The sequence below is a fragment of the Pristiophorus japonicus genome, chromosome 1 (assembly GCF_044704955.1).
Source record: "Pristiophorus japonicus isolate sPriJap1 chromosome 1, sPriJap1.hap1, whole genome shotgun sequence".
NCBI classification, from domain to species: Eukaryota; Metazoa; Chordata; class Chondrichthyes; family Pristiophoridae; genus Pristiophorus; species Pristiophorus japonicus.
Genome location: NC_091977.1, coordinates 516,905,011 through 516,929,619, shown reverse-complemented (window position 1 = coordinate 516,929,619; position 24,609 = coordinate 516,905,011). Strand labels below are relative to the sequence as shown.

The following is a 24,609-nucleotide window of genomic DNA, read 5'->3' as shown; positions in this document are numbered from 1 at the left end:
GCACTGCAAAAACTCGCTGAGGCTTTTTTGACAGCAGTCTCAACCACCTAAATGGACAAGATCAGCAGGTGCATGGGAACATCATCACCTCCCAAGTTCTTCACAATCACACACCATTCCGACTTAGACATATATTGGTATTTCTTCATTGTCACTCGGTCAAAATCCTGGAACTCCCTACTAAACACCACTGTCTGCGCACCAGTTTATTGCTACTCTGTTTTCTGTCTGTTAACCAATCCTCAATCCATGCTAGTATATTACCCCCAATCCCATAAACCCTAATTTTGTTTAATAACCTCTTATGTGGGACCTTGTCAAAAGCCTTTTGAAAGTCCAAATACACCACATCCACTGGTTCCCTCCTATCTATTCTGCTAGTTACATCCTCAAAAAATTCTAACATTCGGCAAACATGATTTCCCTTTCATAAATCCATGTTGACTCTGTCCAATCCTATTTTCCATAAGTCCTGGCACTACGTCCTTAATAGATTCTAACATTTTCCTTACTACTGTCAGGTTTATCATCATAGGCGGTCCCTCGAACGAGGATGACTTGCTTCCACATGGGTTCACAGATGTTTCAATTAAGGACCCAATATTCCAGTCCTGAACTCCAATTGAAGGGGTGGAAGATGCGTGTGTGTGAATTTTTTTTAATGTGTGGTGACCGTTGCACATCAGCCACCACATGCCTTTATCCAGTGGCAAAGGTTAACCAGGACGACTGGAGACCTGCTCTGCTGCACGGACCTAGTGCACGCACATCGCAGAGTGTACTGGCCCCGTACTGCCCCTGGGCCCTCGGCTTTTCTGGGGCCCATACACTCATTTGCCGCTCCTCCGCCACGATCTCTCACTGCTGCTCTGCAGTACCTGGGTCCTGCCGATGCTCCAAATGGCGATCTGGGTTTTGATGACATCACCCAGTCATCCACTTCAAAGCCGTCGCACACTTGTAGTAGCTTGCCCTGGAAGGTGCAGTAGTATGTTCTTTTATGTCCCCGACCTGCGATGGTGTCCTCTCAGGTCAGGGGGCCAGGCTAACTGGTCTGTAGTTCCGTTTTCTCTCTCCCTCCTTTCTTAAAATAGTGGGGTTACATGTGCTATCTTCCAATCCGTGAGAACCATTCTAGAATCTATGGATTTTTGAATGATGACAACCAATTTATCTATTGCCACCTCTCTTAAAACCCTAGGATGTTGGCCATTAGGTCCAGGGGATTTATCAATTTTCAGTACTGGAGATATTAATTGGACTCTCTTTTAAACTGTAGCTGCACATATACAAGTTTGGGTGGGTTAGTAATTACATTTTTCTTCCAGCTGTATGGGATCCCAATTTTGAAACATTTCATCGACAGGGGAAGGGGGGACTGATAGAATAAAGTTGCATGGGGAGAAGGATACAATTAATGGCTTGAGCTAAAATGCCTGACATTAATAAGGGCAGATCTTTTGCAAGGGGAACATTTATTCTGAACAAAATCAGCTATTAGGGTACTTTGAAACAGTTGCTACAAAGTAGATTAAAGTAAACTGCCCTGGTAGTACAGAAAGCTATGACAACCTTTCTACTTGTATACTGAGTTCTGGGGTGAGTAGGAATAAATGTACTTAATAAAACAGCACCACAGGTTCAGACTTTATGGTGGGAAGAAAATGTTTTATTTTATATACATTTATACTTTGTGTACACAGACACTGAGATTACCTCAAATTCAAGACATAACTGATCTTGTAGATGGAAGGAGCTGGTTAAAGCCCTGGTTGAATTCCAAAACCAGGTCCCTTGGGTGGTTCTGTTAATGAAGTTAAACTTCCAGCAGGCTCACAAGAAAAACGGCCATTCCTAGAAAGGGCAAAAGGTAAACTGAAGCACTTTATATTATGTTTAAACACTATACAGTAAATGTTTGTCACAGTTTTTTCTTCATTCAAATATATGCTTGCATTCAGTATTATACCAGAGTGCTGAGCCCCATTAAAAGTTCAAATATAAAATGACTTTTTTCAGAATTTCTTTTCAAACATTTCACCCGATTAGTGTACTAACAACAACTACTTGCAATTATATAGCGCCTTTAACATAGTAAAACATCCAAAATAACTTCACAGGAGCAAACAAAATTTGACACTGAGCCACATATTGGGACAAATGAACAAAAGCTTGGTCAAAGTGAAAGGTTTATCAGGAGCATCTTAAAGGAGGAGAGATAGAGAACTGGAGATGTTTAGAGAAGGGAATTCTGGAGCCTAGAGTCTAAGCAGCTAAAAGCATGGCTGCTAATAGTGGAGCCATTTAAAATTGTGCTCAATGAGCCAGAATTGGATAGCCACAGAGATGTGAGGGTTGAAGGGCTAGAGGAGGTTACTGATAGGAAGGGGCGAGGCTAGGGAGGAATTTGAAAACAAAGATATTTGCTAACTTGAGGACCAACTTAAGTGGTTAGCAGCTTGGTGGAAATGGGGTTGAGGTAACAGGAGGCGGGTCTTATGGACAAGATCAGCTCAGAGGGCACGAGGAGAGCTAGGGAAGAAACTAGAGAAAGATGTGAGTTCAGAACTAGGGCAGCAGTGAACCTTGGGGACGTTTGGCCTGGTGGGCCAAGGGAATGGGCACAGGCAGTAGAACAGATGGTCTCAATCATAGTGACGAAGTCCATAAGCTCCTCACATTTGTTGGAGGTGAGGATAGAGGAGGCAGAGGAGAGGGGTTTAAGATGATGTTTGTAGTGAAGAGAAGTTAGGGGTTATCTTTTCATTCCCACTATATTACTGGGATAACTGACGTAAATGCTCTTAGTGTTACATCTGTAAAGATTTTTCAGAAGATTTTTATTGGCACATAGCATACATTACTGGGTCCCACAAGGAAAGTTGCGGCTTCCCCTGCCCCAGACTCCAACCCCTCCCCGCGACTTATTTTCTTGCCTCTGGCTCTCCTCTGAACTTCTATTTTGGGAAGACAGCTAACCAACATACAGATGAGGTTTGGAAGTTAAAAAGCCCGGCCTGAAAGTGTTTTACACTCGCCCACCCCACCCAAAGGTTGCTGAGAGTTAAAGTAGACCCCTTTGGCTAATATAGACGAAAGTTGAAGTGTCGAGGTAGATTAAATGAGATTCTGACATAGGTGAAGAAAAGAATAAAACCCAACATACCCTGACAGTTTTCTCCACAGCACAGTTGATACTGCCCTTCAGCTTCCTACATCAGACAAATGGAGCTGACCATTTGTCATTAACATTGGCATCAATTTTAAAAGGCGCGCTTAAAACTATTAAGCGCGCCAACTATTTTGAAAAGTTCAAGCAACTATTTACAATTACCTGTAAGTAGGACTTTTGTTTTGAATATTTCTCAATTAATTTTCCCTCGTGGAAAAAATGTTTCTTGAAGTTTAACAAGAGGAAATTACTTTAAAAAGCCTCTAGAACTCCTGTCTGCTGCTACGAGCCCTTCTTGCTGAGCTCGACACCTTCCAGCTCAGAATTAAAATGAAATACTGAAGACATGTTTGAAAAATCTGAATATGTGAAGATGTTCTGATAATGATACCGACTGCTGCTTTTGTTAATTTTGTCAGATGCTTTTAAATTTAGTTTGGATATTGAGAAAGCAGTTCTGGCTTCACTTCAGCCGGCATTCCAGCCATCACGTATAGCGGGCAAATCGTGTTCGCACAAACGCATCTGCTATAAGCGGTGAGGACTGCTGCCCTCAAGATCTGCTGCCTGATGAATTCACATGACTGAATAATGCAAAACTGATTAACTGAAACTTGGGAGCAAAGAGTCTTTTCAAACGCAGTGAACAAATCTACTCGATTTATTTATAGTACAATATACAGAACATATTTTATGCAAACCTACATTAGAATGTGCCATACAGCTTTTAAGTCAAAAAGCAAATGTTGAAGAATTGGACTGATTTACATAAACCCACTTTATATTTAGAAATTTCTGAAACTTGATCCAATTTGTCATTGGTTAATTTGACAAGAACCTAACAAGTAAACAGCTGACATATTCAGACATGTGACTGCCTGTTCTACATTCCCAAGTACAACAGAGGAGCTTGACTAATGTAACTGTCTAAACACATGCTTATGTAACAGAAAAACAAGATGGAAATTAAAATGCATCACAGTAGCTGCTGTTGGCTGTTTTTAATAACCCTCCTAAAAGTTTTTCAAATAAAATTGAGACTCAATTACTTTGTCTGAGAGCCGAAATACAAGATTATAGGATTTTGTATTAAATTACATAATAACTATAAATCAAATTTTATACCAGTGCTATAAGGATTAAAAAGGAAGCCCATTTAACAAGGCCAAATTCCCCTTACTCTCGTTCGGAAGTGCAACCATCAGCCACGATTCCAGTTCCTGATTACTATTCATAGTGTTTCTGGAAAATGCACTGTGCAGAAAAATCCGGTTGAGGACAAGATGAGTGTTAATTTCCATTCCATCATGATCAAAAACTGAATCGTGGTTATCTAAGCTGACAGGAATAATCACTTTCGGAAGAATTTCACATATTCTTGGAACTATACCCAAGCATAAAAGTTAGTATCTTTGGCGGGGAAATATGTAAGAGAAATTAAGATATTTAAAAAAAAATAATCACCTTAGCCCCAAAACTGGTATTTTGAGGGAATAAAGGTTATTTGGTTTGTAAGTTACTTTATAACAAAACAATAGGGTCAATTTTAACCCCAAGAGGATTTTGGGTAGGGAGAGGGCCAGCAGAAGATAAGAAATAGGAGCAGGAGTAGGCCATTTGGCCCTTCAAGCCTGCTCCGCCATTCAACAAGATCATGGCTGATCATCTACTTCAATTCCACTTTCCCGCACTATTCCCATATCCCTTAATTCCCTAAAATTTATCAACCTCTGTCTTGAATAAACTCAACTACTCAGGAGAGTGCAAAACGAATTTGTTAGCCTAAATTTCAGGACTGGATATTTTAACTGCTGGTCCCTTGCCCGCTCAGAACAGGTGGGTAGAAGGCACAGAGCTGCCAGGGGCAGGGAAAGGTCAGGCAGCCGGCAGCTTGCAGGTAAGTGGCGGCCCGGAGGAGTACTCCGTTTTACACTTCCCTTAGACGGCTTCTCTGCTCAGGCCCCAGTTAAAATGCAATTTTGGTCCTATTGATGCAATGGAACCCCAATTTAGGTAAATTCATAAGGCCCCTGGCTGCTTTAGGCAGATGTCGCATCCACCTGCAGGTTAGTCAGAAATGGCAGGAAATGGTCAAGACCCAAGAGGGTGAGTAACCTGTTTTTTTTTTTAAAGTGACCACTTGCAGAGTTTGTGCTGGGAAAATCAACCCCAAAATGTCAGTTTCTGTAAACAATCATCTCTAAGGCTAGATGTCAAACACAGATGACAGCATGAGGGCATAAATCCATCAAAACCCCACATGAAGGTCACAATCTTATCTATTTGCTAACACTGAAACTTTATTTACAGGTTCCTAAAACTAAGCATCTGGACTAACTGTAGAATTAGAAGTGGGGGGAAGTGAGTGTCTAAATTAAAAAGCACTGGATAATGCACAATATTATGGATTAAGAGGATAGTGTGAGCTGTGAGGAGGATGCTAAGAGGCTGCAGGGTGACTTGGACAGGGTGGTGAGTGGGCAAATACATGGCAGATGCGGTATAATGTAGATAAATGTGAAGTTATCCACCTTGGTGATAAAAACAGGAAGGCAGACTATTATCTGGATGGCGACAGATTAGGAAAAGGGGAGGTGCAACGAGACCTGGGTGTCATGGTACATCAGTCACTGAAAGCTGGTATGCAGGTACAGCAGGTGGTGAAGAAGGCAAATGGCATGTTGGCCTTCATAGCGTGAAGATTTGAGAATAGGAGCAGGGAGGTCATACTACAGTTGTACAGGGCCTTGGTGAGGCCACACCTTGAATATTGTGTACAGTTTTGGTCTCCTAATCTGAGGAAGGATATTCTTGCTATTGAGGGAGTGCAGCAAAGGTTCACCAGATCGATTCCCAGGAATGACAGGACTGACATATGAAGAAAGACTGGATCGACTAGGCTTGGATTCAATGGAATTTAGAAGATTGAGAGGGGATCTCATAGAAACATATAAAATTCTGACGGGATTGGACAGGTTAGATGCAGGAAGAATGTTCCCGATGTTGGGGAAGTCCAGTACCAGGGGTCACAGTCTAAGGATAAGGGGTAAGCTATTTAGGACCGAGATGAGGAGAAACTTCATGAGTTGTGAGCATGCGAAATTCTCTACCACAGAAAGGTGTTGAGGCCAGTTCGTTAGATATATTCAAAAGAGTTAGATGTGGCCCTTACGGCTAAAGGGATCAAGGGGTATGGAGAGAAAGCAGGAATGGGGTACTGAAGTGCATGATCAGCCATGATCATATTGAATGGTGGTGCAGGCTCGAAGGGCCGAATGTCCTACACCTGCACCTATTTTCTATGTGCAAAATATGAAAAATTAATTTACAGAATTAACAATATAGATTTAACATTTCATAATAGATGGAAGGATCTGAATGAAACAATAATTTAGATTCCAGTAAGCGTTTAGTGGCTCACGTTTCGGCCTGAGTTGCTCCTATTTTTTTTGGAGCAACTAGTTTAGAACGGAGCATCTTAGAAATTGCAATTCTCGGCATTTAGTTTGCTCCAGTTCTAGTGAGTTAGAATAGTTTCATTTTAGAACAGTTTTTTTTTTCAAAAGGGGGCGTGTCCAGCCACTTACGCCTGTTTTGCAAGTTTAGGCAGTGAAAATGTACTCCAAACTAATTTAGAATGGAGTAAGTGTAGATTTTTGTACACTCAGAAAAACCTTGCCTACACTTTAGAAATTAGGCGTAAGGAACGAGATGGAGGGGATGGGGGGAGTTTACAAGCATTAAACACTTCACTTTTACAAAAAGAGCCATCAATAATAAATGATAAATAAATCCATAAATAAATCAATCAAAATTAAATAAAAATAAAAAATAAATAATAAATCAATCAATAAATAAAAAAATAAGTTTCTACTCACCTACTGCACCACCAGGAGCCCCCCCAACATGCTGGGACGGGCTCCCCAGGAGATGCTGGTCAGACGGGCCCCGCCGCCGACCAGGAATTCGGGCGGGCCCCCACTGAGGACTTTGGGTGGGTTCCGCCCCAATGAGATGCCGGGTGGGCGGGCCCCGCCGCTGATGAGGCAAGGGCCGTCAGGCCACTCGGCCCGGGCTAGGAACGACGTCCCTTCGGCCAGGGATTGGGTCGTCGCCCGGACACGCTGGGAGGGCCAGGAGCTACTGCGCACGCGCGCAGCTGCCGGCACTGTTTTTGGCGCAGGGCTGTAGCTCCGCCCCCAGCAGTTCCTGCTATGCCGCGCCGAGCTGGAAACGAGCCTACAGATATCGGAGAATCGCGAGGTAAGTATTCTGCGCAATTTCTGTTCTACAAATTAGGCGGGCCTCTCCAATGTGCGGCTTTCTAATGAGGGTCCGAAACTTGAGCCCTATAGGTGAGTGTTTTAAAATCCTAGCACTCAAAAGCTTATTTAACTTTCTGCTATTACTCCAAATTAAAAAAATTTTTTGCAAACATTGCACTTTACAGCATTACTTTTTATTTACCTTGGGCCAGGTTTGGGAATCTTGCCAGCTTTTAATTCATCAATTATTTCCTCCATATCTTTCGGCGTTAGATCTTCCTGTAATGCAAATATGACGTTACTATCAGATGTAATTGTATACTCTGTTACCGTGAGGAAAGGTTCCAAGTACATGTATTTTAATGTAAATATAGCACATTCCCATGTAGTTTGATGGAAAGGATAGAGGGAACACCCAGTGCAGTGCTAAAGCTAAAAATCATAAACCCCAAGGTTCAATTCTTGATTTAAATTGAGTTCGCTGACGTCAGCTAGGGTTCCTACTCCTGATCATTAGTAGAAAGTACGAGTGTGTGGGCATTAGGTGAGAACAAGATCTGGCACCCTCCACAATCGGACAGCTTGCCAACATTCACTGTACTGACTCCGACAAGAAGAACGGCACTTGTGTTAGGTAGTGGGAAACGATTGGGTGCTCGTGGGACCATACACAAGGAAGAATCCAGAGGAGAAAATGTTGACAAGTAAACATTATAAATCTAATTGTGAAGCATATTTCCTTGAACAAAATGGTTTATGTCAAATTAATTTATGTAAATTCCAAATTACTAACTGCTTCAGTTAACAGCCACACTAGGTAAGTTAAGCAAGATTTTTATGCAATTGAAATTATAATTATCCTTAGTGCCGACAGTTGGATAGAGAGGGGTGTTGCGAATATTAAATGGCAGCCATTTCAATTTCCTTCAATTCTAAAATCTTCATGCTTTGGGAGCTTTGGATCGATTTTGAAAGTAGATTTACTAAAAGTTCTTGGAGTACAGAAGTATTGTTCCAGTTTCTGCCATTAAGATTGAATAGTTGCTTGAAGTTTTAGATTTATACAGTGTTTCAACTATTTCCATTATCTTTTTATTTTATCACCAATGGCAAAGCTGTACATGAAGGCCTAAAACAGTGACAATCCAGTTAAAAGACTTACATAATAGTTGTCATTAATTTGGACCATTGGTGCATTCACACAGGCACCCAGACACTCCACCTCTGCGACCGTGAACAGTTTGTCAGGCGTAGTTTCTCCAATAGCAATATCTAAAAATGAAATTAACTAAACTGAAAGCCATTTCACATCAAAAATACTGATGCACTTTGAGACCCATCAGAACCAGCCTGGATGGAGTAGTTTTAACAAAAAAACTTCAACTAGTTTAAAGGCTGGGTATCTTGCTACCATTGCTATACAGTTTTAGAAAAGGCACTTAAAAAAAACGGTAATTTAACTTTTGCAAAAACATAAATCAACTAAGAAATGTTTATTTTGGGCCTCTAAATATATAAAAAGTGGCATGACTTTAAGTTGAGTAAAACAATACATAATATGTATGCTTAATTTTTGTATAATCAACAGTCAAGGTTTGTCAATTGCCTTTAACCAAGAAAATAAAACAATTTACAATAGGATTCAAAATAATGAAGCCAAGAAAATTTAGACAAGAATTAAAATTTTAACTATCAAAATTATATACAGCACCAACTGGAATTTGGGTTATCCATTAGTTTCAATGGTAGAGCTCTTAACTCTCGACCAAGAGATCACAGCTTAAATCACAATCTCACCATCACCAATGTTTTCTGTTCTATTTTAAGAACATAAGAATTAGGAGTAGGCCGTACCACCCCTCGAGCCTACTGCTATTCAATAAGATCATGGCTGCTCTTCGACCTCAACTCCATGATCCCCATATCCCTTGATTCCCCTAGAATCCAAAAATCTATCGATCTCATCCTTGAACATACTCAATGATTCAGCATCCACAGCCCTTTTGTGATAGAGAATTCCAAAGAGTCACAACCTTTTGAGTGAAAAAATTCCTCCATCTCAGTCTTAAATGGATGACCCTTTATCCTGAGTCTATGCCCCATAGTTCTAGACTCTCCAGCCAGGGGAAACAACCTCTCAGCATCTAACCTGTCAATCCCCCTCAGAATCTTATCTTTCAATGAGATCGCCTCTCATTCTTCTAAACTCGAGAGCACAGGCCCAATCTACTCAACCTCTCCTCATTTTCTTTAGGCAAGTCTGTCAATTTGACAGGGGGGGGGGGGGGGGGGGGAAGGTAATTTCTAATTGCCAATTAAAGAGTAATTGGCAATTAGTGACGACTCCTGAGGACTGAACCCTGCTGACAGAAGCAGGGCGGTCTCTGGGAAGAAAATAGGAAAGTTAGTTACCATCTCCAGGATTCTTCCATAAATTAGAACAAGAGAATGAAGAGCTGTAGGTTATGATTTATAGCCGAGGAATGGTCAACCTGATTATCACTCGTGAGTGATAGTCACATGAGTTCTGGTCAGCAGTTCGCATGGGATACAATTCACATCCTATGTTCATATATTCTGAGCCATAGGGCATGAAGGTCTTCAATTCGATCTACGACTGCTCTGGGTTAGTTCTCAGCTGGGATAATGGTAGGGTCGTGTGTCTCCGAATTAGGAAGGAAGGGGAGAAAGAGGAAAAAAAAGGGATCAATACTTGAGCAGGAGGGTTAGGAAGAAAAGGGAGGATAAAGCAGAGTTAAAAGTATTATAGATGCTTCTTCAAAGAAATTGGATTCTAGATGAACAAAATGATTTAAAAAATCTTTTGAGAGCAAGAATGTAGATGGAAACGCTATAAAGAAGCCAAATGGGATCCTTTATTTTATAGGTAGGAGTATTAAATACAAAAGTAAGCAAATAATGATGAATTTGTATAAATAATTGATTAGGCCACAGTTGGAATAGTATGTGCCGTTTTAGAAAGGAAATTGGGCCTATGAAAAATGCAACAAACTTAAAAGCATGACACCGGGGATAAGAAGATATAGTTGTGGTAAGAAACTTGAAGTAGGACTGTATTTACTAGAGCAGAGGTTAATGGATCCAATAAAGTTCTGAAAATGTTTGAGACGGTAAATAACATAAGAAATAGGAGCAGGAGTAGGCCACCTGGCCCCTCGAGCCTGTTCCGCCATTTAATAAGATCATGGCTGATCTGATCATGGACTCTTCCTCTATGAAATATACTCTAGTGCATTTTACAGAGTATTCTGATGTTGTTAAATCAAATCTGCAGCTAGTGTTTAAAAAAAAACCAATCCTAACAAACCACTGCTATGACCTTGGGAGGTACACAAGAGTTACTTAATGACCAAGACCTATGTATGGGGATTCAGAAACAAAAAAGATACGGGCCTTCACCTTGACCAACATTTATCCTGCAACCAAGACCACCAAAACAGAATAATTGGTCTTTCACCTCATTGCTGTTTGTGACACCTTGCTATGTTCAAATTGGTTCAAACACAATCCTGTCAGTAATGTGGATTAAATTCTTTTAAGTACAAAAGTTTTCCCATTTCAGTAACTAACTGGAATATCCAGACTTTCTGCTTACCAAGCTTTTTCTTGATGCATGTTACAATGCTGTCAGAGTCTCGGAGCATGCATGGTGTGGTTGTGCAGATCTGAATGTGGTATTTTCCCATTGGCTTGCGATTAAACATAGTGTAAAATGTTGCTACTTCATATACCCTCATGGCAGGCATATTCAGAAGCTCACCAACCTTTTAAGGAAAAAATACAGAAATGAAATTATAGAAAGCTATTCTAACATTTGCTTCCTGGAATGGACTCCAACAGAAACAGGATTGCAACTCCTTCAACTTCTCATTCAGTCCTGCATTTTCAAATAACTCAATATTTTAATACAATGTATGCAATTGATGAGATTTTCTCTGTATATTTCATTGTATGTCAACACATCTTTTCGTGCTTCCCAACATATATGAACTGACACAAGTGAAAGTCCAGCAAAGAAATGCTACATTTCTGAGACTATGGAAATACATAATGATGTCTTCTGTTTAAAAATCTTTATCTAATTGAATACATCCTGACGTATCAGTTGATCTTTATGGGAGAAAGCTAACCCCTTAAATTTTAGGCAGTAAAATCAAACTAAGTCTTCAGAGGATCACCAACTTAGTCAAATTTATTGAAGAGGTCATAAAGTTGATGGATAATGGTTGCCTGGTTGATATGATGCTTCTGGACTTCAAAAACCCTTTGATAAAGTACCACATGAAAGACTGCATCCTGTGGGATTACAAATTGGTTCCAATTACAAATTAGAATCTTGTCTCAGATAATCTCGGATACACTGATGATAGCTACTTCCATAAGCAGTCTTGGATTTTAAAAAGTGTGCATAAACTGCCCAATATATAACGGATAGTGTAACCCAGCATTGTAACAATAGTATCCCCCTTGTGATTTGAACAGGATATTCATATCTTTCACAAAGCCTCTAATCTTTTCCAAAGTGGACCAAGAAAATGTTTGGTAAAGAAAAGGCCAGATACAAAATAATTAAACATTTATTTCACAGGTAAGCATATCAAGGAATATGGACTTATCAATGAATATGGACTTATCAAGGAATATCAATGAATATGAAGATGGTAAATAGAATTGAGGTACAGATGAGCCATGATCTAACTGAATGGCGGAACAGGCTCAAGGGGCTGAAATACTACACTTCCCCATGTCAATGGATTGCGTTGCTTGATTTAAACAAAATAACTTCTAAGTAACTTCCTGCATTCTAACCTCTTTACTCTGGCAAAAGCTTGGCCACGCAACTTTCTGTTTAAAAACACCTGATGTATTGAGTGTTTGTCTGAAATCTGTACAGGCAGAGTACAAAAGCAAGGAAGCTATGCTCAATCTTTACTAAATCATAGTTTGGACTCAGCTGGAATATTGTGTCCAATTCTGCGGACCTCAGTTGAGGAACGATGTCAAGGCTTTGGAGTTGGTGCAGAGGAAATGTATGAGAATGATTCCAGGGATGGAGAGACCAGCTTTTGAGAGAGACTAGAGAAGTTGAGATTGTTCTCCTTCACACAGAGAAGGTTAAGGGGCGATTTAATAGAAATGATCAAAATTATGAAGGAGAAACTGGTGGTTGGATCAGTAACTAGAAGACATAGAAACATATAAAATAGGTGCAGGAATAGGCCATTCGGCCCTTCTAGCCTGCACCACCATTCAATGAGTTCATGGCTGAACATGCAACTTCAGTACCCCATTCCTGCTTTCTCGCCATACCCCTTGATCCCCCTAGTAGTAAGGACTTCATCTAACTCCTTTTTGAAAATATTTAGTGAATTGGCCTCAACAACTTTCTGTGGTAGAGAATTCCACAGGTTCACCACTCTCTGCGTGAAGAAGTTTCTCCTCATCTCGGTCCTAAATGGCTTACCCCTTGTCCTTAGACTGTGTCCCCTGGTTCTGGACTTCCCCAACATTGGGAACATTCTTCCTGCATCTAACCAGTCTAACCCCGTCAGAATTTTAAACGTTTCTATGAGGTCCCCTCTCATTCGTCTGAACTCCAGTGAATACAAGCCCAGTTGATCCAGTCTTTCTTGATAGGTCAGTCCCGCCATCCCGGGAATCAGTCTGGTGAACCTTCGCTGCACTCCCTCAATAGCAAGAACGTCCTTCCTCAGGTTAGGAGACCAAAACTGTACACAATACTCCAGGTGTGGCCTCACCAAGGCCCTGTACAACTGTAGCAACACCTCCCTGCCCCTGTACTCAAATCCCCTCGCTATGAAGGCCAACATGCCATTTGCTTTCTTAACCGCCTGCTGTACCTGCATGCCAACCTTCAATGACTGATGTACCATGACACCCAGGTCTCTTTGCACCTCCCCTTTTCCTAATCTGTCACCATTCAGATAATAGTCTGTCTCTCTGTTTTTACCACCAAAGTGGATAACCTCACATTTATCCACATTATACTTCATCTGCCATGCATTTGCCCACTCACATAACCTATCCAAGTCGCTCTGCAGCCTCATAGCATCCTCCTCGTAGCTCACACTGCCGCCCAACTTAGTGTCATCCGCAAATTTGGAGATACTACATTTAATCCCCTCGTCTAAATCATTAACGTACAGTGTAAACAGCTGGGGCCCCAGCACAGAACCTTGCGGTACCCCACTAGTCACTGCCTGCCATTCTGAAAAGTACCCATTTACTCCTACTCTTTGCTTCCTGTCTGACAACCAGTTCTCAATACATGTCAGCGCACTACCCCCAATCTCATGTGCTTTAACTTTGCACATTAATCTCTTGTGTGGGACCTTGTCGAAAGCCTTCTGAAAGTCCAAATATACCACATCAATTGATTCTCCCTTGTCCACTCTACTGGAAACATCCTCAAAAAATTCCAGATTTGTCAAGCATGATTTCCCTTTCACAAATCCATGCTGACTTGGACCTATCATGTCACCTCTTTCCAAATGCACTGCTATGACATCTTTAATAATTGATTCCATCATTTTACCCACTACTGAGGTCAGGCTGACCGGTCTATAATTCCCTGTTATCTCTCTCCCTCCTTTTTTTAAAAAGTGGGGTTACATTGGCTACCCTCCACTCCATAGGAACTGATCCCGAGTCAATGGAATGTTGGAAAATGACTGTCAATGCATCCACTATTTCCAAGGCCACCTCCTCAAGTACTCTGGGATGCAGTCCATCAGGCCCTGGGGATTTATCGGCCTTCAATCCCATCAATTTCCCCAACACAATTTCCCGACTAATAAGGATTTCCCTCAGTTCCTCCTCCTTACTAGACCCTCCGACCCCTTTTATATCCGGAAGGTTGTTTGTGTCCTCCTTAGTGAATACCGAACCAAAGTACTTGTTCAATTGGTCCGCCATTTCTTTGTTCCCCGTTATGACTTCCCCTGATTCTGACTGCAGGGGATCTACGTTTGTCTTTACTAACCTTTTTCTCTTTACATATCTATAGCAGCTTTTGCAATCCGTCTTAATGTTCCCTGCAAGCTTCTTCTCGTACTCCATTTTCCCTGCCCTAATCAAACCCTTTGTCCTTCTCTGCTGAGTTCTAAATTTCTCCCAGTCCCCGGGTTCGCTGCTATTTCTGGCCAATTTGTATGCCACTTCCTTGGCTTTAATACTATCCCTGATTTCCCTTGATAGCCACGGTTGAGCCACCTTCCCTTTTTTATTTTTACACCAGACAGGAATGTACAATTCTTGTAGTTCATCCATGCGGTCTCTAAATGTCTGCCATTGCCTATCCACAGTCAACCCCTTCAGTATCATTCGCCAATCTATCCTAGCCAATTCACGCCTCATACCTTCAAAGTTACCCTTCTTTAAGTTCTGGACCATGGTCTCCATCCTAATGCAGAATTCCACCATATTATGGTCGCTCTTCCCCAAGGGGCCTCGCACAACGAGATTGCTAATTAATCTCCTCTCATTACACAACACCCAGTCTAAGATGGCCTCCCCCTAGTTGGTTCCTCGACATATTGGTCTCGAAAACCATCCCTTATGCATTCCAGGAAATCCTCCTCCACCGTATTGCTTCCAGTTTGGTTTGCCCTATCTATATGCATATTAAAGTCACCCATGATAACTGCTGCACCTTTATTGCATGCACCCCTAATTTCCTGTTTGATGCCCTCCCCAACATCACTACGACTGTTTGGAGGTCTGTACACAACTCCCACTAACGTTTTTTGCCCTTTGGTGTTCTGCAGCTCTACCCATATAGATTCCACATCATACAAGCTAATGTCCTTCCTAACTATTGCATTAATCTCCTCCTTAACCAGCAATGCTACCCCACCTCCTTTTCCTTTTATTCTATCCTTCCTGAATGTTGAATACCCCCGGATGTTGAGTTCCCAGCCCTGATCATCCTGGAGCCACGTCTCTGTAATCCCAATCACATCATATTTGTTAACATCTATTTGCACAGTTAATTCATCCACCTTATTATGGATACTCCTTGCGTTAAGACACAAAGCCTTCAGGCTTGTTTTTTTAACACCCTTTGTCCTTTTAGAATTTTGCTGTACAATGGCCTTTTTGTTCTTTGCCTTGGGTTTCTCTGCCCTCCACTTTTCCTCATCTCCTTTCTGTCTTTTGCTTTTGTCTCCTTTTTGTTTCCCTCCGAGTCCCTGCATTGGTTCTCATCCCCCTGCCATATTAGTTTAACTCCTCCCCAACAGCACTAGCAAACAAACAAAGACATATATTTAAGAAAATTGGCAAAAGAACCAGAGGAAAGAGTAGGATAAAAAAATTTACACAGCAAGTTATGATCTGGAATGGACTGCCTGAGAGTGGTGAAAGCAGATCCAAGGCTGGGAACTCAACATCCAGGGGTAAATGATTGGCTGGTGATTGGTGAGTAGCTTTTCTTTTTCTTTTTTATATCAGTAAGTAACCTGTTAACATTGTTGTCGCCAAATTAAGTGTATCTAAGGGTTAATTCATGGCAGGAGAGCTCGGTCACGTGGTATGCTCCTCCTGTACCATGTGGGAACTCAGGGACACTTCCGGTGTCCCTGACGACTACGTGTGCGGGAAGTGTATCCGCCTCCAGCTCCTGACGGTCCGGGTTGCGGAATTGGAGCTGAGGGTGGATTCACTGTGGAGCATCCACGATGCTGAGAATGACGTTATAATGGGTGACTTTAATATGCACATAGATTGGGCTAACCAAACTGGAAGCAATACGGTGGAGGAGGATTTCCTGGAGTGCATAAGGGATGGTTTTCTAGACCAATATGTCAAGGAACCAACTAGGGGGGAGGCCATCTTAGACTGGGTGTTGTGTAATGAGAGAGGATTAATTAGCAATCTCGTTCTGCGAGGCCCCTTGGGGAAGAGTGACCATAATATGGTGGAATTCTGCATTAGGATGGAGAATGAAACAGTTAATTCAGAGACCATGGTCCAGAACTTAAAGAAGGGTAACTTTGAAGGTATGAGGCGTGAATTGGCTAGGATAGATTGGCGAATGATACTGAAGGGGTTGACTGTGGATGGGCAATGGCAGACATTTAGAGACCGCATGGATGAACTACAACAATTGTACATTCCTGTCTGGCGTAAAAATAAAAAAGGGAAGGTGGCTCAACCGTGTCTATCAAGGGAAATCAGGGATAGTATTAAAGCCAAGGAAGTGGCATACAAATTGGCCAGAAATAGCAGCGAACCCGGGTACTGGGAGAAATTTAGAACTCAGCAGAGGAGGACAAAGGGTTTGATTAGGGCAGGGAAAATGGAGTACGAGAAGAAGCTTGCAGGGAACATTAAGACGGATTGCAAAAGTTTCTATAGATATGTAAAGAGAAAAAGGTTAGTAAAGACAAACGTAGGTCCCCTGCAGTCAGAATCAGGGGAAGTCATAACGGGGAACAAAGAAATGGCAGACCAATTGAACAAGTACTTTGGTTCGGTATTCACTAAGGAGGACACAAACAACCTTCCGGATAGAAAAGGGGTCGGAGGGTCTAGTAAGGAGGAGGAACTGAGGGAAATCCTTATTAGTCGGGAAATTGTGTTGGGGAAATCGATGGGATTGAAGGCCGATAAATCCCCAGGGCCTGATGGACTGCATCCCAGAGTACTTAAGGAGGTGGCCTTGGAAATAGTGGATGCATTGACAGTCATTTTCCAACATTCCATTGACTCGGGATCAGTTCCTATGGAGTGGAGGGTAGGCAAAGTAACCCCACTTTTTAAAAAAGGAGGGAGAGAGATAACAGGGAATTATAGACTGGTCAGTCTGACATCGGTAGTGGGTAAAATGATGGAATCAATTATTAAAGATGTCATAGCAGTGCATTTGGAAAGAGGTGATATGATAGGTCCAAGTCAGCATGGATTTGTGAAAGGGAAATCATGCTTGACAAATCTTCTGGAATATTTTGAGGATGTTTCCAGTGGAGTGGACAAGGGAGAACCAGTTGATGTGGTATATTTGGACTTTCAGAAGGCTTTCGACAAGGTCCCACACAAGAGATTAATGTGCAAAGTTAAAGCACATGGGATTGGGGGTAGTGTGCTGACATGGATTGAGAACTGGTTGTCAGACAGGAAGCAAAGAGTAGGAGTAAATGGGTACTTTTCAGAATGGCAGGCAGTGACTAGTGGGGTACCGCAAGGTTCTGTGCTGGGGCCCCAGCTGTTTACACTGTACATTAATGATTTAGACGAGGGGATTAAATGTAGTATCTCCAAATTTGCGGATGACACTAAGTTGGGTGGCAGTGTGAGCTGCGAGGAGGATGCTATGAGGCTGCAGAGCGACTTGGATAGGTTAGGTGAGTGGGCAAATGCATGGCAGATGAAGTATAATGTGGATAAATGTGAGGTTATCCACTTTGGTGGTAAAAACAGAGAGACAGACTATTATCTGAATGGTGACAGATTAGGAAAAGGGGAGGTGCAAAGAGACCTGGGTGTCATGGTACATCAGTCATTGAAGGTTGGCATGCAGGTACAGCAGGCGGTTAAGAAAGAAAATGGCATGTTGGCCTTCATAGCGAGGGGATTTGAGTATAGGGGCAGGGAGGTGTTGCTACAGTTGTACAGGGCCTTGGTGAGGCCACACCTGGAGTATTGTGTACAGTTTTGGTCTCCTAACCTGAGGAAGGACATTCTTGCTATTGAGGGAGGCAGCGAAGGTTCACCAGACTGATTCCCGGGATGGCGGGACTGACCTATCAAGAAAGACTGGATCAACTGGGCTTGTATTCACTGGAGTTCAGAAGAATGAGAGGGGACCTCATAGAAACATTTAAAATTCTGACAGGGTTAGACAGGTTAGTTGCAGGAAGAATGTTCCCAATGTTGGGGAAGTCCAGAACCAGGGGACACAGTCTAAGGACAAGGGGTAAGCCATTTAGGACCGAGATGAGGAGGAATTTCTTCACCCAGAGAGTGGTGAACCTGTGGAATTCTCTACCACAGAAAGTTGTTGAGGCCAATTCACTAAATATATTCAAAAAGGAGTTAGATGAAGTCCTTACTACTAGGGGGATCAAGGGGTATGGTGAGAAAGCAGTAATGGGGTACTGAAGTTGCATGTTCAGCCATGAACTCATTGAATGGCGGTGCAGGCTAGAAGGGCCTAATGGCCTACTCCTGCACCTATTTTCAATGTTTCTATGTTTCTATGACGTGAGTAGCACATGTAGCGAGTTGGTCTTACTGCAGGTGAAGGGTCCACAGCCCGATAAGGAATGGAAGACCAGAAGGAAGAGCAGTGCAAGGAAGGTAGTGCAGGGGTCCCCTGCGGTCATCCCACTGCAAAACAGATACACCTCTTTGAGTACTGTTGAGGGGGATGACTCATCAGGGGAGGGCAGCAGCAGCCAAGTTCATGGCACCATGGCTGGCTCTGCTGCATAGGAGGGCAGGAAAAAGTGGGAGAGCGATAGTGATAGGGGATTCAATTGTAAGGGGAATAGACAGGCGTTTCTGCGGCCGCAACCAAGACTCCACGATGGTATGTTGCCTCCCTGGTGCAAGGGTCAAGGATGTCTCGGAGCGGGTGCAGGACATTCTGAAAAGGGAGGGTGAACAGCCAGTTGTCGTGGTGCATATAGGTACCAACGATATAGGTAAAAAATGGGATGAGGTCCTACGAGACGAATTTAAGGAGCTATATTAAAAAGTAGGACCTCAAAAGTAGTAATCTCAGGATTGCTACCAGTGGCACGAGCTAGTCAGAGTAGGAATCGCAGGATAGCTCAGATGAATACGTGGCTTGAGCAGTGGTGCAGCAGGGAGGGATTCAAATTCCTGGGGCATTGGAACCGGTTCTGGGGGAGGTGGGACCAGTACAAACCGGACGGTCTGCACCTAGCCAGGACCGGAACCAATGTCCTAGGGGGAAGTGTTTGCTAGTGCTGTTGGGGAGGAGTTAAACTAATATGGCAGGGGGATGGGAACCAATACAGAGAGACAGAGGAAAAAAAATGGAGACAGAAGCAAAAGACAGAAAGGAGATGAGTAAAAGTGGAGGGCAGAGAAGCCCAAGGCAAAAAATAAAAAGGGCCACTGTATAGCAAAATTCTAAAAGGTCAAAAGTGTAATAAAAAGGCAAGCCTGAAAGCTCGGTGCCTCAATGCGAGGAGTATTCGGAACCCAGGAGAGGGCTCTGAGCTAGTTAGAGTGGGTGAGAACTCAGATGAACAGGACCCCAAGAAAGAATGCAAAAGGCAGGAGGCAGGAGGCAACAGAGCAGACTAGCACTGGGGTAAGTGTAAACCACAAGGTGATAGGAAGGGACAATATGTATGAATATAAAGGGGCTGCAGGAGGGGTCAAAACTAAAAATCATGGTTTAAAAACTAGTATTAAAACACTCTACCTAATTGCACGCAGCATTCGAAAAAAAGTAAATGAGTTGACGGCACAAATCATTACAAATGGTATGATTTGGTGGCCATTACAGAAACGTGGTTGCAGGGTGGCCAAGACTGGGAATTAAACATACAGGGGTATCTGACAATTCGGAAAGATAGACAAGAAGGGAAAGGAGGTGGGGTAGCTCTGTTAATAAAGGATGATATCAGGGCAGTTGTGAGAGATGATATTGGCTCTAATGAACAAAATGTTGAATCATTGTGGGTGGAGATTAGAGATAGCAAAGGGAAAAAGTCACTGGTGGGCGTAGTTTAAAGGCCCCCAAATAATAACTTCACGGTGGGGCGGACAATAATCAAGGGAATAATGGAGGCATGTGAAAAAGGAACGGCAGTAATCATGGGAGATTTTAACCTACATATCGATTGGTCAAATCAAATCGCACGGGGTAGCCTTGAGGAGGAATTCATAGAATGCATACGGGATTGTTTCTTAGAACAGTATGTTACAGAACCTACAAGGGAGCAAGCTATCTTAGATCTGGTCCTGTGTAATGAGACAGGAATAATAACCGATCTTCTAGTAAAAGATCCTCTCGGAATGAGTGATCACAGTATAGTTGAATTTGTAATACAGATTGAGGGTGAGGGAGTCGTGTCTCAAACAAGCGTACTATGCTTCAACAAAGGGGACTACAGTGGCAGACAGGCTAATGGGACTCAAGGTAGACAAGTCCCCTGGTCCTGATGAAATGCATCCCAGGGTATTAAAAGAGATGGCGGAAGTTATAGCAGATGCATTCGTTATAATCTACTAAAATTCTCTGGACTCTGGGGAGGTGCAATCGGATTGGAAAGCAGCTAATGTAACGCCTCTGTTTAAAAAAGGGGGCAGACAAAAGGCAGGTAACTATAGGCCGGTTAGTTTAGCATCTGTAGTGGGGAAAATGCTTGAAGCTATCATTAAGGAAGAAATAGCAGGACATCTAGATAGGAATAGTGCAATCAAGCAGGCGCAACATGGATTCATGAAGGGGAAATCATGCTTAACTAATTTATTGGAATTCTTTGAGGATATAACAAGCATGGTGGATAGAGGTGTACCGATGGATGTGGTGTAATTAGATTTCCAAAAGGCATTCGATAAGGTGCCACACAAAAGGTTACTGCAGAAGATAAAGGTACGCGGAGTCAGAAGAAATGTATTAAGCATGGATCGAGAATTGGCTGGCTAACAGAAAGCAGAGAGCCAGGATAAATGGGTCCTTGTTGGGTTGGAAATCGGTGGTTAGTGGTGTGCCACAGGGATCGGTGCTGGGACAACTGTTTACAATATACATAGATGACCTGGAAGAGGGGACAGAGTGTAGTGTAACAAAATTTGCAGATGACACAAAGATTAGTGGGAAAGCGGGTTGTGTAGAGGACACAGAAAGGCTGCAAAGGTTAAGATAGGTTAAGCGAATGGGCTAAGGTTTGGCAGATGGAATACAATGTCGGAAAATGTGAGGTCATCCACCTTGGAAAAAAAAAGTCAAAGGGAATATTAATTGAATGGGAAGAAATTACAACATGCTGAGGTGCAGAGGGACCTGGGGGTCCTTGTGCATGAAACTCTTTTAGAGTCTACCTATAAAACATAAAACATTAAACCGTGCCACCAGACCTGGGTGACACACCAGACATTTACAAGGCCCTTTTTTTTCTTTTTTTGGTTTTTTTTTTGTGTTTTTCTTTTTTTTGGTTTTTTTTTTTGGGGCGCTAAAATCAAATTTTTTCCAGTGCCCCCTATAAAAGCGGAGGGGGACACTAAATGCTCCGGCAATTAAAACAAATTAAACTTTAAAACGTAAAATCAAATTAAAATTTGGTTGCCGGGCGTGATGATGCACTCCAGTCCCTCCGGTGCCCACCTCTCGCGGAAGGCCGCGAGCGTACCGGTGGACACCGCGTGCTCCATCTCCAAGGACACCCTGGACCGGATGTAAGAGCGGAAGAGAGGCAGGCAGTCAGGTTGAACGACCCCCTCGACCGCCCGCTGCCTGGACCGGCTGATGGCTCCCTTGGCCGTGCCCAGGAGCAGTCCTACAAGGAGGCCTTCGGACCTACCCGCTCCCCTCCGCACAGGGTGCCCAAAGATCAGGAGAGTGGGACTGAAGTGCAGCCAGAATTTCAGGAGCAGCCCCTTCAAATAATGGAACAGGGGCTGCAACCTCGTGCACTCAATAAAAACATGGAACACGGACTCCTCCAGACCGCAGAAATTGCAGGCGGCCTGGGAGTCCGTGAACCGGCTTAAAAATTTGTTGCACGGCACTGCTCCGTGCATCCCAAAAAGTTAGTTTGCAGGTGCAGCAGGTAATCAAAAAGGCAAATGGAATGTTGGCCTTCATTGCGAGAGGGATGGAGTACAAAAGCAGGGAGGTCCTGCTGCAACTGTACAGGGTATTGGTGAGGCCGTACCTGGAGTACTGAGTGCAGTTTTGGTCACCTTACTTAAGGAAGGATATACTAGCTTTGGAGGGGGTACAGAGACGATTCACTAGGCTGATTCCGGAGCTGAGGGGGTTACCTTATGATGATAGATTGAATAGACTGGGTCTTTACTCGTTGGGAGTTCAGAAGGATGTGGGGTGATCTTATAGAAACATTTAAAATAATGAAAGGGATAGACAAGATAGAGGCAGAGAGGTTGTTTCCACTGGTTGGGGAGACTAGAACTAGGGGGCACAGCCTCAAAATACGGGGGAGCCAATTTAAAACCGAGTTGAGAAGGAATTTCTTCTCCCAGAGGGTTGTGAATCTGTGGAATTCTCTGCCCAAAGAAGCAGTTGAGGCTAGCTCATTAAATGTATTCAAATCACAGATAGATAGATTTTTAACCAATAAGGGAATTAAGGGTTACAGGGAGCGGGCGGGTAAGTGGAGCTGAGTCCACGGCCAGATCAGCAATGATCTTGTTGAATGGCGTAGCAGGCTCGAGGGGCTAGATGGCCTATTCCTGTTCCTAATTCTTAATTCAACATTCAGGAAGAATAGACAGAAAGGAAAAGGAGGTGGGGTAGCGTTGCTGGTTAAAGAGGAAATTAACACAATAGTAAGGAAGGACATTAGCTTGGATGATGTGGAATCTGTATGGGTGGAGCAGCGGAACACCAAAGGGCAGAAAACGCTAGTGGGAGTTGTGTACAGACCACCAAACAGTAGTAGTGAGGTTGGGGACAGCATCAAACAAGAAATTAGGGATACGTGCAATAAAGGTACAGCAGTTATCATGGGCGACTTTAATCTACATATAGATTGGGCTATCCAAACTGGTAGCAAAACAATGGAGGAGGATTTCCTGGAGTGGATTAGGGATGGTTTTCTGGATCAATATGTCGAGGAACCAACTAGAGAGCTGGCCATCCTAGACTGGGTGATGTGTAATGAGAAGGGACTAATTAGCAATCTTGTTGTGCGAGGCCCCTTGGGGAAGAATGACCATAATATGGTAGAATTCTTTATTAAGATGGAGTGTGACACAGTTAAATCAGAAACTAGGGTCCTGAACTTAAGGAAAGCTAACTTCAACGGCATGAGGCATGAATTGGCTAGAATAGACTGGCGAGTGATACTTAAAGGGTTGACGGTGGATAGGCAATGGCAAACATTTATAGATCACATGGATGAACGTCAACAATTGTACATCCCTGTCTGGAGTAAAAATGAAACAGGGAAGGTGGCTCAACCGTGGCTAACAAGGGAAATTAAGGATAGTGTTAAATCCAAGGAAGAGGCATATAAATTGGCCAGAAAAAGTAGCAAACCAAAGGACTGGGAGAAATTTAGAATTCAGCAGAGGAGGACAAAGGGTTTAATTAGGAGGGGGAAAATAGAGTACGAAAGGAAGCTTGCCGGGAACATAAAAACTGACTGCAAAAACCTCTATAGATATGTGAAGAGAAAAAGATTAGTGAAGACAAACGTAAGTCCCTTGCAGTCGGACTCGGGTGAATTTATAATGGGGAACAAAGAAATGGCAGACCAATTGAACAAATACTTTGGTTCTGTCTTCACGAAGGAAGACACAAATAACCTTCCGGATGGACTAGGGGACCGAGGATCTAGTGAGAAAGAGGAATTGAAGGATATCCTAATTAGGCGGGAAATTGCGTTGGGGAAATTGATGGGATTGAAGGCCGATAAATCCCCGGGGCCTGATTGTCTGCATCCCAGAGTACTCAACGAAGTGGCCCTAGAAATAATGGATGCATTGGTGATCATTTTCCAACAGTCTATCGACTCTGGATCAGTTCATATGGACTGGAGGGTAGCTAATGTAACACCACTTTTTAAAAAAGGAGGGAGAGAGAAAACGGGTAATTATAGACTGGTTAGCCTGACATCAGTAATGGGGAAAATATTGGAATCAATTATTAAAGTTGAAATAATAGTGCATTTGGAAAGCAGTGACAGGATCGGTCCAAGTCAGCATGGATTTATGAAAGGGAAATCATGCTTAACAAATCTTCTGGAATTTTTTGAGAATGTAACTAGTAGAGTGGACAAGGGAGAACCAGTGGATGTGGTGTATTTGGACTTTCAAAAGGCTTTTGACAAGGTCCCACACAAGAGTTTGGTGTGCAAAATTAAAGCACATGGTATTGGGTGTAATGTACTGACGTGGATAGAGAACTGGTTGGCAGACAGGAAGCAGAGAGTCGGGATAAACGGGTCCTTTTCAGAATGGCAGGCG

General features: G+C 42.8%; 1 protein-coding gene across 1 annotated transcript in view; it reads right to left on the bottom strand.

The window, feature by feature from the left end:
* Positions 1-1,647: 1,647 nt before the first annotated feature.
* Positions 1,648-24,609, bottom strand: part of ndufv2 (NADH:ubiquinone oxidoreductase core subunit V2) — a 39,399-nt gene continuing 16,437 nt past the window's right edge. The window contains exons 5-8 of the mRNA XM_070877010.1: positions 11,054-11,222; positions 8,600-8,709; positions 7,640-7,716; positions 1,648-1,854 (exon numbers count right to left, since the gene is read on the bottom strand). Of these exons, the coding sequence (XP_070733111.1) occupies positions 1,761-1,854; positions 7,640-7,716; positions 8,600-8,709; positions 11,054-11,222 (450 nt within the window). The 3' untranslated portion in view covers positions 1,648-1,760. The remainder of the gene's footprint in view (positions 1,855-7,639; positions 7,717-8,599; positions 8,710-11,053; positions 11,223-24,609) is intronic.